The sequence below is a fragment of the Cryptomeria japonica genome, chromosome 9 (assembly GCF_030272615.1).
Source record: "Cryptomeria japonica chromosome 9, Sugi_1.0, whole genome shotgun sequence".
Classification (NCBI taxonomy): domain Eukaryota; kingdom Viridiplantae; phylum Streptophyta; class Pinopsida; order Cupressales; family Cupressaceae; genus Cryptomeria; species Cryptomeria japonica.
Genome location: NC_081413.1, coordinates 331,347,051 through 331,362,567, shown reverse-complemented (window position 1 = coordinate 331,362,567; position 15,517 = coordinate 331,347,051). Strand labels below are relative to the sequence as shown.

The window sequence follows — 15,517 nt, the reverse complement described above, 5'->3', positions numbered from 1 at the left end:
AGAGCTCGAGCAATACAAATTTAAATCCCAATAAAGATAAGTAAATGAGACATAATAAGGATGATACCAAACTCTAATAAAATATGATATAAAAATAATGCAATTAAAATACTATATTTGAAAATAAAGCCCTAAAGGAAAAAATAAGGCTTATTAAGATAATAAAATGAATCATAAACTCTAAAGAAATATATAGCTCTAAAGAATAAGTAAAAAGATGATTCAAATTCTAATGAGATATAAAGATTTGATAATGCAATGAGAAAACTTAAATCTAAAAATCCTAGTGCCAAATCCTCAGGGTGTTCGATAAGTCAGGTTTACCAAAATGTAAAGAAAATAATATCACTTTATGTAAACGTCAAGGCTAATTAAAATAACATGTAACCAAGCAATAATCAACCTAAATAATAAAGTTGAGATCAATCTTAGAAAATTGCATGGAATTAACACCACAATAAATACAAATTTGAATAAATTATAGGCATGGATACTTAACTTTCTTTTTTTCACAGTCGTATTTGTCTAAGTGTTAGAAATGCATTTGTAAATGTTTTTATAATCTTGTTCTTTATTTGTTAATATGCAAATCCAACTATACTCTTTTTGGATTTAGATTTGCACATTTGGACTTGATTGCCTTGTGTGCGGACCTTGATTAATGCTCATAAATTTGATTTGGTAGAATGTGAAATCTGATGAGGTGACTCACTTCAATTTTTTTTGTTTGCTTGTTGTAAGGACATGATGTTTGAAAATACTTTTGAGCAATCTAGAAAATTTCAAGGTTTATTTTCTCTAGAGTCATGCCCTTATGTGATAGACTTTATGATTCTAAATGAAAGATTTGAAGAAAATAAACAAGTGTATAATGAACTTAGGATGGTGTGTCTAATATAATTCTCTAGTAAAGCTAAAGAATCCTATCATAAATGTTGTATTGATAAACCCTAACATGTTCCTTGACATCTCCATGATATTTTCAAAATGGACTAATGAAAGTTCTTAAATACAATAACATAACAAACAAATTGATAGAAATGTACATTAGGTTGTCTCACAATGGCTAGTAACGAAGGAAAATGTAGACCCATTTTACAAAAGATTAATTTTAAAATTTGAGATTTAGGATTGTGATTGTAGAAATGTCCTATGACAAGTATTTACCCACAAACTCATCTAAAGTTATATAAAAAGGTTTAAAGATCGTAGATGCAAACTTGGAGATCAATGATAAAGATGCTTATGATATGTGATGTCATGAATCAAATTTAAACAAAAATGTCTCACTTGTAAACTAATTATTCAACTAAAAAATTTATCAATCAAAATGATCCCAAAACACGATAAACAATATAAATTTATAATTTTCATTATTACAACATCAAAATTTTAAAATCATAATCTATATTTATTTTAAATATCTTATATATCCAAAATAGTATTCATAATTGTAATAAGAGTAACTTTGCACTCTTCATCCCCAATTACTGAGGAGGCTGTCACTGTCCATTATTAGGACGGAGCCAACAAAATTAAGTCTGCGGTGAGAAGAATTTGATGATTTTGCTGTGGGTGGACAAGGCTCCACCTCTCGTTGGTTGTTTATTTTGTGGAATGGATTAGAGGAGGCAAAGGAAATAATGGATTAGATGACGCAAAGGGGAGACAGAGAATGGCATCAATTCTTAACACGGGCATTACTCACAGGGGAAGCTGCATTGAGAGGGGACAATGGAAGGTAAGGAATCCATCGGGGAGGAAGAAGAAGATGATGATGGTGAAATGCAGTGGGGAGATGGAGATAGTGGGACAATTGCAGCAGAGATGGGCAGAGATGGCGGAGGAGCAACGGTGGGTGGTGGCGGGGAGCTTGTGTGTGGGGTGGCTATACGGGACTGCTCGACCCGGCGTGCTCAACGGAGCGGTGGATGCTTACGTCTTCGCTCCCTTGCAATTGCTCTTTGATACTCTTTTACAGCGTCGCAATTTGAAGAGGACGGATTTCGCCCTCGGGGAGCGATTGGGGGAAGGTTCCTTCGGAATTGTGTTCGCAGGCGCCATGCTCCCTTCCGATGTCAAGGATGACCAGCAGCTGGGCTCTCGCTCCAAGCGCATTAACGAGTACCAGGGCTATCAAAATTTCAATAAGGTCATTTTGAAGAAGGTATCGACTATCCCCTTCTTCATTTCTAAATAAGCCATGGAGACAAAATTCGAGCACTTCACATAGTGGGATTGAGCTATACTTGGGCTAATTCATCTCATATATGGAAGAATTCGAAATCTAAGATAACAAACATATACCAAGGTAACAAATCTCTGGAGCTCCATTCCCAAGCATAGTGCACCAACTAATTAAGCTCCATTGGTCCATAGTATGTTTATCTTCTCTTGCTTACCTATTAAAATGCCCTACGAATTCCTCAAATTGAAGTTTTTATTTGAGAGTTACACTACCCTCATGCACGCTAAACGTATGCAACATTTGAAAAACAAAACAAGAAGATCTATTTGCCAAATTATAAACTGATTTAAAATTGTAAAGTCAGGCACCTGCACGCACAAGATAGATTTTCGTTTGTGAATCTAGCCCTGAAACGCACAAGAGGTTCAGAGATGCCTCTATTTATTACATTGAATTCAGAATGGAAATGATACAAGACTTAACTTACTTTGTATTCAATAAGAAAGGACACTTTAGTTACTTTATGATACAACCCTTTATAATCTAAATATAACATAATAACGTGATATTATTTTGACTAAGGCTGGGGTCCCATACGGGGCTTAGGTTCTATTTTTAAGGAAGAGGCGGTTCCATGCAGATTTTTTTTTTTTTTTTTTTTTGGCTACAGGATTATTTGGAATCTTCTCCTAAAAACTAGAAGCTCCTACTTTTTAGATTTTCATTTTTGAGCGGATGAAAATGGGGTGGGGCTAGAAATTGCCCCACCAACTTAGGAATTTTATTTGCCACTTGGCAATCATCTAGTTTTATTCCCTTCAAAAATAGAAAAAAGCTGAGATGAGTCCCGCCAAATTTTTTTGAGAGAAAATAGAAAAAGAAATTTATTTCATTTTTCATTGTTGCTAACGAGTTTAAATTTTAAGTAGAATTGCATTACAAATTTCATGGGACCACCCGCTTAAATTTTTTTTTGAAAAATCTCTGCAACCCCTGCTCTATTTTTTAGGAAGCCCCCCTCCATGTGACCCTCGCCTAACTCATGCTTAGTTCTTAAGCTTAATATATAACGTAACATGGTATCATCCCAACTAACTCATAGCTAGTCCCTAGGCTAAGGACAAATTAGGCCATAAAAAACTTGTAATGCTATGTTGTGGTTACGTACATGATATGTTCTCCACCTCGATGAACTTTACTTTCAAAACTAGCAGGAATTCTCATGGTAAGCATGCCCAACCTAGAGTAGCGTTAGGACAGATGGCTTCTTGGGAATGGCTTGACAGAACAAATATTTGAGCTATAAATTTAATACAAAGGAGGGACCTTTTTTGGTACCCCTCAAGCCGCTTTACAGTTTATGTTTCAATTTCTGTTGGATTTGTGCCTCGAATTCACTTGACATGATCAGCTTTGTTTTGGTCTAGATCTGTTCAAATTGGTTTTCCTTGTTGTATTTTTTGGTGTAATCTAATCGCAGTCAGGCCGATGGAGATCATGTCGGTGTGACTTGGCTGGTCGTCAGGCCGATGGAGATCATGTTGGTGTGACTTGGTTGGTCGGAAAGTGTTATGCTGATGCAAGGAGTCAGGCCGATGGAGATCATGTCGGTGTGACTTGGCCGGTCGGAGAGTGTTATGCTGATGCAAGGAGTCAGGCCGATGGAGATCATGTCGGTGTGACTTGGCTTGTCGGAGAGTGCTATGTCGATGCAAGGGGTTAGGCCAATGTTTTCCTGTCGATCTAAGTTCGTGGGAGTTGTGCCGATGAGTGTTTGGAGGCCATGGGTGTTCACATGGGTCAGCGGTCAAAAGTTTCCCTCGTGAACAGTTAAAGGAGTTGAGCTCTTGTAGTTTAATGCGCAACGATTCGTGATCCGGACGAATGTGGGACAATGTAATCCCATGAACACAGAGTGGTCGACAGTTGGGCTCCCCGACGGTTGAACAAACTGGACGGTTGAACTGTACTTGTTGGAGATCGATAGGAACTCAATGTGCACAGTGATACAGGAGGGCTCTTAGCGGTTGTTGTTGATTGAATGACTATAATGTTTTGTCTTGTGAGGTTGATATGAAAGACTAAGAACGAATACCTGTGAAGGAGGAATCAAAAACTTTATTGTAATCTTATGTTTACTATGAATAAAGTGATCTTTCTTTGGTGGTGGGTTTTTCTCCCGTAAGGGTTTTCCTAAGTAAAACTGGTGTCCATTCTCTATTATAATTGTGTGTTTATTCATTAGTGCACATCTTGATGATTTATGATTTGAATTTAAAGACACATTTGCTTATTTCCCATCTGAATTGACGTTAGGAGAGCGTTTTACGCACTAAGCTTTCCTTACAAGTGGTATCAGAGCCTGGCCAGTTGTGTTATCCTTGTTGGGTAGGGTTGGTTTTTTGTGTCAATTTGGTTTAGTGGGAGTCTTGTAGAGAGTTTATTTGTCTTGATTGCAGATTGAGATGGCAAGCACTTCTGGGAGAATAGACTTTGAAAAATTCAATGGCTCAAACTTTGAGTTGTGGAAACTTAAAGTTGAAGATTTGCTGGTTGACCGAGATCTTTGGTTTTCTGTGTCTATAAATAAACCTTCAGGCATGAAGCAAGAAGATCGAGACTTAGCAAACCGAAAGGCCAAAGGACTGATAAGATTAAGCCTTGTAGATTCTGTTCTATTGAACGTTCATGAGGAGAAGACTGCACATTCTCTGTGGAAGAAATTGGGACATATTTATCAGGGCAAATCCTTGGTGAAAAAAATTTTCTTGAGGAAAAAGTTATACTCTTTGAAGACGGATGGAGGAACGTCTGTAGCAGATCATTTGAATGCATTCAATATGGTTGTTGCACAACTGACATTTGTCGGTGTAACCGTTAGTGAAGAAGAACATTGTATGCTGTTGTCGTGTTCCTTGCCTGACACATGGGACCACTTGGTAATGGCCATTGAGAGTACTACTACCCAGTTTAAAATGGATGAGGTGGTTGCTTCACTTTTGTCAGAAGAGATGCGAAGGAAGTCTTCTGAGATGGCTAAAGAGGCTCTCGCTGTTTGAGGCAGATCAAAGGAAAAAGACAAAAAGAAAGACAAGAAGTCCAAATCCAAGTCACAAGAAAGGTCAATGTCTCTGGGAAAGAAGTGCAAGGTGAAATGCTGGAACTGTGGGTAGAAAGGCCATATCCGAAAGGATTTCAAAGAGGAGGAGAAGAAGAAGAATACTTCTGATTCTGAGTCTTCTCAGAGCGATGCAGACACCTTTGTAGTAGCTTTGGCAGTGTCTGCATTTGATGATGTATCGCTAGTTGATTCAGGGGCATCATTCCATATGACATCTCACAAAGAGTGGTTCTCAAAGTATGAACCGTATGTTCCTGGCGAGTGATTCAACACTGGAAATCATAGGGAGAGGAAGAGTCAGAATCCAGTTCCCAGATGGCAGAATAAAGGGAATTGATGAAGTTATTCATATACCAAGTCTAGCTAGAAATTTACTCTTTGTTAGTAAATTGAATGATGTTGGAGTTCAGGTAACTTTTGTGTCTGGTGGTTGTAAGATGACTAGAGGGTCTATTGTATTAGCTAAGGGTGAACGCATTGGGACTCTATATAAGTTAGATGCCAAACCCGTATGCTGTAATACTGTCTCTGTAAAGTTTGGAAAAACTATTGTGTTAACACATGATGTAAACTCTATGGAAGTTAAACTTCCAGCAAAGAAAACAATGCTTTGGCATTACAGGCTTGGCCATATTGGTGAGAAAGGTTTAAAAACCTTGAAGAATAAAAACCTGGTAGATGGACTGATAGATTGTACTCTTGAATTTGATTTCTACGAACATTGCGTATATGGAAAACATAACCATGTCTCGTTTTATTCGAGTTCTCAAAAATCTTCTGGTGTATTGGACTATGTCCACTTTGATGTTTTTGGTCTTGTGGATGTTCCCTCTTTGTCTAAGTCAAGGTATTATGTATCTTTTATTGATGATTACTCAAGAAGGGCATTTGTTTATTTTTTGAAAAGTAAATCAGAAGTGTTCATTCGATTTAAAGAGTTTAAAAATCTTGTTGAAAATCAGATTGGGAGAAAAATAAAATGTTTAAGAACAGACAATGGTGGTGAGTATTGCAATGCAGATTTTGACAAATATTGTGTAGACCATGGAATTAAGAGGCATAAGACTACGCCTTATACTCCTCAACAAAATGGAGTTGCTGAAAGCTTGAAGCGGTCTTTGATGGAGTAGTGCTGGTCTAGAACAAAAATTTTGGGCTGAGGCAGTTGCTACAGCGTGTTACTTATTGAATCATTCTCCTACTTCAGCATTGGTTGACAAAACGCCTATGGAAGTGTAATATCCCACTAATTTTTTTTTTGTTTTTTCAGGCCAATAACAATTCATCCACAACAAATAGCCCGTTAAGGTTAGAGTAATAAGCAAAACAACTGAAAGGGAACCCTTCCACCTTTTGTTCACCGAGAGCCCAGACTGGGAGGGTGAGAGCATACGGTGTTCCGGGGATCGTCAGCATCAATAAACAAACTGAAAATTACAATGCATGGGCGGCAAGCCAGCCCCTTCTGCTTATCCAGCAGGATAGAAACTAAACTTCTTGGCGGTAAACCGACCAAGGGAAAGATTACAAGAAATTGAAGTTCAATCACTCTACCGCGTATTTCAGCGGGAGGACATTACATTAACAATCACTCTACCGCATATTTCAGCGGGAGGACCAAAACATTGAACTTATCACTCGACCACTTATTCAGCGGGAGGACTGAAAATTACAAATTGATGCATATCAAGCGGCAAGCCAGCCTCTTCCACTTATTCAGCGGGATGAGAATTACAAAGATAGAACTGGTTAGTAGTAGTACTACCTAACCTTACAATAATAGAAATGATAGAAGGAGAGTAATGCAGATTTCTATAATAAAGATATAAATTTCTGTTACAACCAATCTGTAGGCTGGAAACACAGACCAGTAGCCTAGAGAAATGCCAAAATACTCATAACTCCCTCATTTTACATCCAAATTAGCTCAAACCAGTCCCAAACCCACCGTACAACATGTGCAATGGTAACCAATCAAAACAACACCCCAAAAAGACCCTTAATTAATTTGCACGCATCCCAATGCAAGGCAAAAAACCCACGCCTAGACTAGGAATTTCGATTTTGCATAATTAATTCAAAACTCAAACAAACGTGCTATAAACTTACAAACTTTATTGCCCGTGCTGGGAAGGAAGATAGGAATGATACCCATAACTGTCAGGCGCTCCAGCGGAGAGGTGTGAGCAAAAATGTGCTTCAGCCACAGGGGAAATCGGCAAATTCCAGAATCACTTCAACACCAAGATGTCCATGGCAAAGCTCTGAGAAGGTAGAAGAATACAAGGCACATCTAGGTACTGTATTTCAAGTACGAAACCGGGTAGCACTAGGGAGACGCACTCCGAAGCCTCAAGTTCTATCGCCAATCCGGCAGCATAACATTACAGATTTTCAAGATGCTGCAAATGGGAACCCAAGCCTCATATTTATAACTTCATTCTTCAAATTCAAATGACATCCCTCCAAATTCCACGCTTGCATTTGAATTTCATTCCACTTACATGTAGACCCAAGTGTAGCGCCCATTCTCCTAAGTCAAAACTCACGCCCAAGAAGGGGGAGGACCCACGTTAAACACTTAGGCACATAATGGCGATGCAAAGTGAAATAATATCCTTCTAAAAATATTTCTCATTCCATAAAACAACTGAATTTGGCCAAACTTAGGATTAAATAGGCATTAATCCCAAATTAATAAACCAGTAGCCAATAAATAGATTAATTAAATATTAACCTTAAGATAAGGAAATAATATTTAATTATGTTGCAATTGTCTCCCGCACTGATTATTATCACCACTAGGATGAAACTGAGCCCGAACGACCACAGACTGCTGCAGAATTCAGAACCCTGTCTACTGCCAAAAATAGAATTGTGCCACACAGCCACTTACTAAAAATAGTAAGTCAAGAATTAATGCTCAGAAAAATATGATCATTGCGTCCAGAGGCAAAGCAAGGAGGACTCAGTAGGATAGTGGCACCAGAATGGTCATTCCTTGACTTACTAAAAATAGTAAGTCCTCGTTTCATCGATGCTAGACCCTGATTACTCATTCCACCTAGCCTACGGGTCTCAGGAATAGGCTAATGGACCACTGAAAGAGCATCAATGAGAAGGGGACATTACAGGAAGCATGATCAGGTAAAAAGCCCTCTTTAAGACATCTTCGTGTCTTTGGCTGTGAAGCATACACTCATGTGCCTGAAGTAAAAAGGTCAAAATTGGATAACAAAGCTGAAAAATGTATATTCATTGGCTATGGCATTGGTGTGAAAGGATACAAGCTTTGGAATCCAGTTACTGAGGTGTTGTACAATAGAAGTGTTATCTTTCATGAGTTGAAACCTATCTCAGTAGATCTACAATTAGGAAAGACAAAAAATAGAAAAGTAGTTGAAATTCCTTTAGCTCCAAAAAAAGAGGAACTACAAACTCCATGTGTGCCTGAAAAGGAGGAGATCTCAAGCAGCTCTAAAAGTTTAGAAGAAGAACGAGAACAAGAACCTTCACCTCAGTTATTGAGGAGGTCTGCATGGGAAAGGCGACAACCTGATAGGTACGGTTATTCACCAGAAAGATTTGGATATTCAATGTTGGATGTAAATTGTGCCTATGCTTTGCATATTGATAGAGATGAGCCTAGGACTGTGAAAGAGGCTATCAACATGTTTGATTCAGATTCTTGGTTGGAAGCCATGAATGATGAAATGTCATCATTGAAGAAGAATGAGACCTGGGATCTGGTACCCTTGCCTAAAGGTAGAAAGCCTGTGGGCTATAAGTGGTTGTTTAAGAAGAAATATGGTCCGGATTGTAGTATTGAAAAGTACAAGGCGAGACTGGTTGCAAAGGGGTATTCTCAAAAGGAAGATATTGATTATGGAGGAATCTTCTCTCCTGTAGCTAAGCTGACATCCATTAGATATCTTTTGTCACTTGCAGCAACATATGATTCTGAAGTTGAGCAGATGGATGTGAAGACAACTTCTCTTCATGGTGATCTTGAAGAAGAGATTTATATGTCCCAGCCAGAGCACTTTGTGGAGATAGGTAAAGAACATCTAGTATGTTAACTTAAAAAGCTTCTTTATGGTTTGAAACAATCTCCCAAAGTGTGGTATTAGAAATATGATACATATGTTTTATCTTTGGGATTTGTGAGGTCTAAATCTGATCATTGTGTTTACTATAAAGCTGAAGGTGATCAAATACTTATTATTGCTTTGTATGTAGACGATATGTTGTTTATTGGCAATGATAAGGGTATGATCTCAAATTTAAAATCTCAATTGTCTTTGAAGTTTGAAATGAAAGATTTGGGGGCAGCAAAATACATTCTGGGAATGGAAATCAAAAGGGACAGATCTACTAGAAAGCTTTGGCTGAGCCAGAGCAAATATATTACTAATGTTCTTGATAGATTTAATATGTCTGATTGCAAGGAGCAAGTAGTTCCAGTTGTGTAGGGAACGAAACTATCTATTAATGACAGTCCAAAATCATCAGATGAGATTGATGATATGAAGAAGGTACCTTATGCAAGTGCTGTTGGCAGTCTTATGTACGCAATGGTTTGTACTAGACCAGACATTGCCCAAGCAGTGGGAGTACTTAGTAGGTTTATGGCAAATCCAGGTAGGTCGCATTAGGATGTTGTGAAGAGAGTTTTCAGATATCTGAGGGGAACTTCAGACTTTGCTTTGTGTTATCATGGTAAATCAGTTGATTCACAAAGGACTCTCAGTATTCGTGGGTATGTGGATTCTGATTAGGCAGGGGACATTGATAGGAGAAGGTCTACCAGTGGGTATATATTCACGTTGTATGGTGGTGCTATCAGTTGGATGAGCAAGTGACAAGCTGTAGTCGCTTTGTCCACTACAAAGGCAAAGTACATGGCAACAACTCGTGCCTATCAAGAGGTCGTTTGGCTTAAGCGGTTGTGTTCAGATGTCAGATTTAATACAGGTAAAATTATAATTTGTTGTGACAGTCAGAGTGCGATTTGTTTGGCAAAAAATCCTACTTCCCATGCTAGAACAAAACACATTGATGTGCAATATCACTTTGTTCATGACATGGTGGAAGATGGAAAGGTAAATCTGAAAAAGGTAGGCACTCTAGAAAATGTTGCAGATGCGTTGACAAAACTTGTGAGCATAGCTAAGTTCAAATGGTGTGCAGATTCGATGGGTCTTGGCACCCATGTTTCTTAGTGACATCTGAAAGTGATTGGTAGTCTAGTGAATTCCTCATCAAGTGGGAGTTTGTTGGATTTTGTGCCTTGAATTCACTTGACTTGATCAACTTCGTTCTGGTCTAGATCTGTTCAACTTCAAACTAGTTTTCCCTATTGTACTTTTCGGTGTAATCTAACCGCAGTCAAGCCGATGGAGATCATGTTGGTGTGACTTGGCTGGTCGGAAAGTGTTATGCCAATGCAAGGAGTAGGCCGATGGAGATCATGTCGGTGTGACTTGGCTGGTCGGAGAGTGTTATGTTGATGCAAGGAGTCAGGCCGATGGAGATCATGTTGGTGTGACTTGGCTTGTCGGAGAGTGCTATGCTAATGCAAGGGGTCTGTAATGTCCCCTTCTCAGTAAGGAGTAATCAGTGGCCCATTGGCCTATGTCGGAGACTCGTAGGCTGATTGGAATGAGGAATTAGGGTTTCCCATTTTCTAGGAGGATTCTTCGTAGTTTTCAGGGATGTTCTAGTTGGAGTTTGGTAGAAAGAACTGAGGATTCCTTCCAGGTTTTTTAAGAGATTCATGGTGGTTTAACATGCATTCTGTTCCTGAGTGATTTCTGAACTTACTATTTTTAGTAAGTTGGTGGCAGTTGACTGGATTTTGAGGTTTTTCTGGGTTTTCCGAGCTGTCTCACAGGGTTCGAGGAGCATGTCTTTCAGAGATGTTTTCATGACTTACTATTTTTAGTAAGTTTCAGTTCAGGCATTGCTATTTTTGGCAGTCTTGAGCAGAGCTCCAATCCAGTTCAGATTAGTGTTTTTTGCACTTCCATTCACATGGTTGATTTGGCAGCAATCAGAAGTTGATTTATAATTGCTAATTAAATATTATTACTTTATTCTAAAGTTTAATATTTAATTATTTCACTAATTATATTTTGGAGGAATGACTTAGGAAGGAAAATATTATATTATTTATCCTTAGTCCCATTTTATTTCCTAAGTTAGGTGGGCGTCCAAATGAAGTCATTCTACACTTTATATTATTTTCTCAAAGTTTGAACTTGTGCACCTTGGTAAAGTTCGACTAGGGAGGCTGGAAAGGGGACGCCATGTCTTGAGGGGGACATGAAATTAAATGAAGTGAATTTCAAATGAGTTTGGGCGCCATTTGCATTTGAATTTCAGAGGGAGAAATCTATAAATACAAAGGATGGGCTCCTCATTTGGTTATCTTGAAGAAATCATATCGTTATGCTGTTGGAATGGTGAGTGAACTTGAGCTTCGGAGTTGTTGCTCCCTAGTTTAGCCAGTTTCGTACTTGAGACATAGTACCTAGCTGGGTGTTGCATTGTTGGTGAAGTTTTCAGTGTGCATTTTCAAATTTTTCAATGTGGTGTGGTTTTCAGTGTTGCTGGTTTTTGGTATGGCTGAAGCAAAGATTGGTTCATATCTCCCTGCCTGTGCAATCGATCATTTTGGGTATTAGCCCATTGGAAGCCTATCGGGAGGGCGACCATTCTTCTACCTTGGCGTTTGTTTTGATGTGCATTCTGATTTTTGGCAGCAAATCGTACTTCCCAGCTGGGCCGTACCATTTCTTGGCTGCCTTTGGTTGCGTGCTGGCTGTTGGTGGTGTTCGCTGTGCAAGTTTGAGATTTTGGTTGCATCACCTTTGTCATAGCTTTCATTTGCTTAAGTTTTTGTGTCATTCCGAGTTGTTTTGGGTGAGTTATGAGCATAATAGTGAATTTGGTAGTGGCTATTTTCTGTGTTATGCAAACAACAGATTGTATTTTCAGTTTAGTAATCAGTGGTGTGTTATTTCTTTATGGATGGGTTTGAGTTTACTAATTGTGTTAAGTTTGGAGATATTCATCAGTATTGGACAATATAATCTCTCTTTTCTATGCATTGCATCTCTTTATTGTAAGGCTAGATAGTAGTACTAATAGCCATTTCTGGATCGTAAAGCAAATCCCCACTGAAAAGTGGAAGAGGCTGGCTTGCCACCTACATTTGATCTTTGTAATTCTGTCCTCCCGCTGAATAAGCGATCGAGTGATATTTTGTTTGTAATTGTCCTCCCGCTACATAAGCGGTTGAGTTGAGCTTTGTTGTAAGTGTTCAGTCCTCCCACTGAAATATTGCAAAGTGATTTGTGCTTGAGTGTGTTTTGTTTACTTGGCTGGTTTACTGCCAAGTTTCCTTGTTTTACCCGTTGGAAAGTGGAAGGGGCTGGCTTGCCGCCTATTATTGTAATAAGCATTTTCAGAAGTTTGCATCTAATGATCCCTTGCCACCGTATGCTCTCACCCTCCCAGCTTGGGCTCTCGGTGATCAAAAGGTGTAGGGTTCCTTTCAGCTGGTTTACTTTTCTTATTCTAATTCCTAACGGGTGTTGGTGCGATTGTAATCTTGTTAAAATTCAAAAAAAAATTGTTGGGGATATTACAAGGTCAGGCCAATGATTTCTTGTCGGTCTAAGTTCGTGGGAGTTGTGCCGATGAGTGTTTGGAGGCCATGGGTGTTCAAACGGGTCAGTGGTCAAAAGTTTCCCTCGTGAACAGTTAAAGGAGTTGAGCTCTTGTAGTTTAATGCCTAACGATTCGTGATTCGGATGAATGTGGGATAATGTAATCCCATGAACACAGAGTGGTCGACGGTTGGGCTCCCCAAAAGTTGAACAAATTGGACGGTTGAACTGTACTTGTTGGAGATCGATAGGAACTCAATGTGTACAGTGATACAGGAGGGCTCTTAGTGGTTGTTGTTGATTGAATGACTGTAATGTTCTATCTTGTGAGGTTGATCTGAAAGACTGAGAACGAATACCTGTGAAGGAGGAATCAAAAACTTTATTGTAATCTTTTGTTTACTGTGAATAAAGTGATCTTTCTTTGTTGGTGGGTTTTTCTACCGTAAGGGTTTTCCCACGTAAATCTGGTGTCCATTCTCTGTTATAATTGTGTGTTTATTCTGTTTATTCATCAGTGCACATCTTGATGATTTATGATTTGAATTTAAAAACACATTTGCTTGATTCCCCTTTGAATTGATGCTAGGAGAGCATTTTCCGCACTAAGCTTTCCTTACAATTTCCACACAAAATTGAAAGGTCTGGATGCTTGCCCATAAACTCTTCATTTTCTCTCTTTGTATCCTCTACCGACAGACTTGTCCACTTCACCTTGAAGAGTCATGATGGCTTGGCTTGACATTTTTGTCTCTTTTGCCAAAATTCCTTTATGCTTTAACATGAGCTTCTCCTCCACCTCTAGCATTTCTACCATTTTAAGAAGTAGTATGTGCACCTCTATGTTTGTAGACATTACACGTACTATACATTGTATATACTTCTTTTGTTTGGAATATCCAATGCATATGTTGCTTTTCCTACTTTTGCCTGGACCTAGATGGACCACGATACCATGGTTGAAGTTTCAACTTTTCCTTCTTCGTCACTTTTTGTTGTTTGTATGGTTGTAGCTGAACAAAGATCACATTCCCTACTTAGAATTTCCTCTCAAACTTGTGTTGTTTGCATGCTTTTTCGTCCAATTTGCACACACAGTGAAAGAGTTCTTCAAAAGGATAGGACATTTTGCATCTCATGAAGAGTGTTGAATGTGCTGGAAGTTTTCCCTTTTGAAGTAATCAATCCATGGGTGATGGGGGTCATAGCCATACAATACCTTAAAAGAGGTCCATCTAGATAGTTGTTATGTACTATTTACATTTTTACTATGCTAGATACAACCATTCTACTCCTTAGGGAGATTTGGAGGCATCTGTTACTAATTCAGTCTAACCATCAATTTGAGGGAGGTACGTTGTACTAATGTTAAATATCAACTTTGCAAGCTTTATTGATTCTTTTGGCTATAGAAGAATTTGAAATATGTGACCCCTATCACAAGTTTTGCATTCACAAATCCCATGCAACTTAATATTTTGAAATATAACAGTAATTTTACGAGCATTGAATCACAAGGAATGAAGTGAGCATACTTAATTGATCCACAACAACAAATATTTGATCCTAACCTTTTGATCATGGTAGACTTTAGATGAAGGCCATGAACACCACTTATCAATTTTGACTGGGGATGGCATTGGATTGAAAGAAGTCTTGATGATGGAGCACTTCAGTTTGTCAACCGCAAAATTGAAGGTATTTGTTTTTGTGTCTATCTGAGAGCCTTTTGAATGAGTGGGAAGTCAATTCTCAAGTAGAAGAGAGCCTTGGAGAAGATAAATCTATTTTGAATGCCATTGCATGAAGGACAAGTGGCTCATATTGGTAAAACAGAGCATCAACTTCATTTTCTTTCCCTTTCTTAGGTCTAGAATGGATCAATCCATTTCTATTACTCCTTTTTTATGTGTCCAAGTCAAAAGATGTTTCAAGCTACACTGGCAAGTCCTCATTAATGAAGAACCTTATCCCACAAGGAATTAATACCACTTGGCCACAATGTGCAAGATGGCCAACATTGCTTTTTTGTATTTGGCCACGAGTCTTTTCTTAGCACTTAACTTCCTTCTTAGTAAATAATGAGATGATTGTCTTGAAAACGCATTGTATCAATTCATGATCCAAACATGTCAACTCAGTTATAAAATGCATGAAAAAATCAAAGGTGGCTAGTGGTGGCATGGAACCAAGCATTTGTTTGAGACCTTCAAAGGCCTCCTATGCTTTATGGACCAATAAAAAGCTTCCCTTTTGTTTAGGTCTTTCAAAGAGTGAGTTGTTATAGAGAAATTCCTTATAAATTTCCAACTATAACATGCCAGTCCAAAGAAATCATGAAGTTTTTAAAGAGTTTTAGGTACAAACCAATCACATGTCACTTTGATCTTTGCAAGGTTTATGCAGACATGTAATATTCCCCTTAATTTTTTTCAAATTTTTCCAGTTACAACACCAGAAGCATCCGTTAGGATTAGTAAATGAAAATCAGAAACACTGCTGAAAGTAACCTTTCCACTTTCTGATCACCAAGAG

The 15,517-nt window shown here is 38.5% G+C and overlaps 1 protein-coding gene across 1 annotated transcript in view; it reads left to right on the top strand.

The window, feature by feature from the left end:
- Nucleotides 1-1,491: 1,491 nt before the first annotated feature.
- The window catches only part of LOC131029733 (serine/threonine-protein kinase STN8, chloroplastic), a 54,206-nt gene continuing 40,180 nt past the window's right edge, over nt 1,492-15,517 (top strand). Inside the window, exon 1 of the mRNA XM_057960363.2 lies at nt 1,492-2,167. Coding sequence (XP_057816346.1) covers nt 1,676-2,167 — 492 coding nt within the window. The 5' untranslated portion in view covers nt 1,492-1,675. The remainder of the gene's footprint in view (nt 2,168-15,517) is intronic.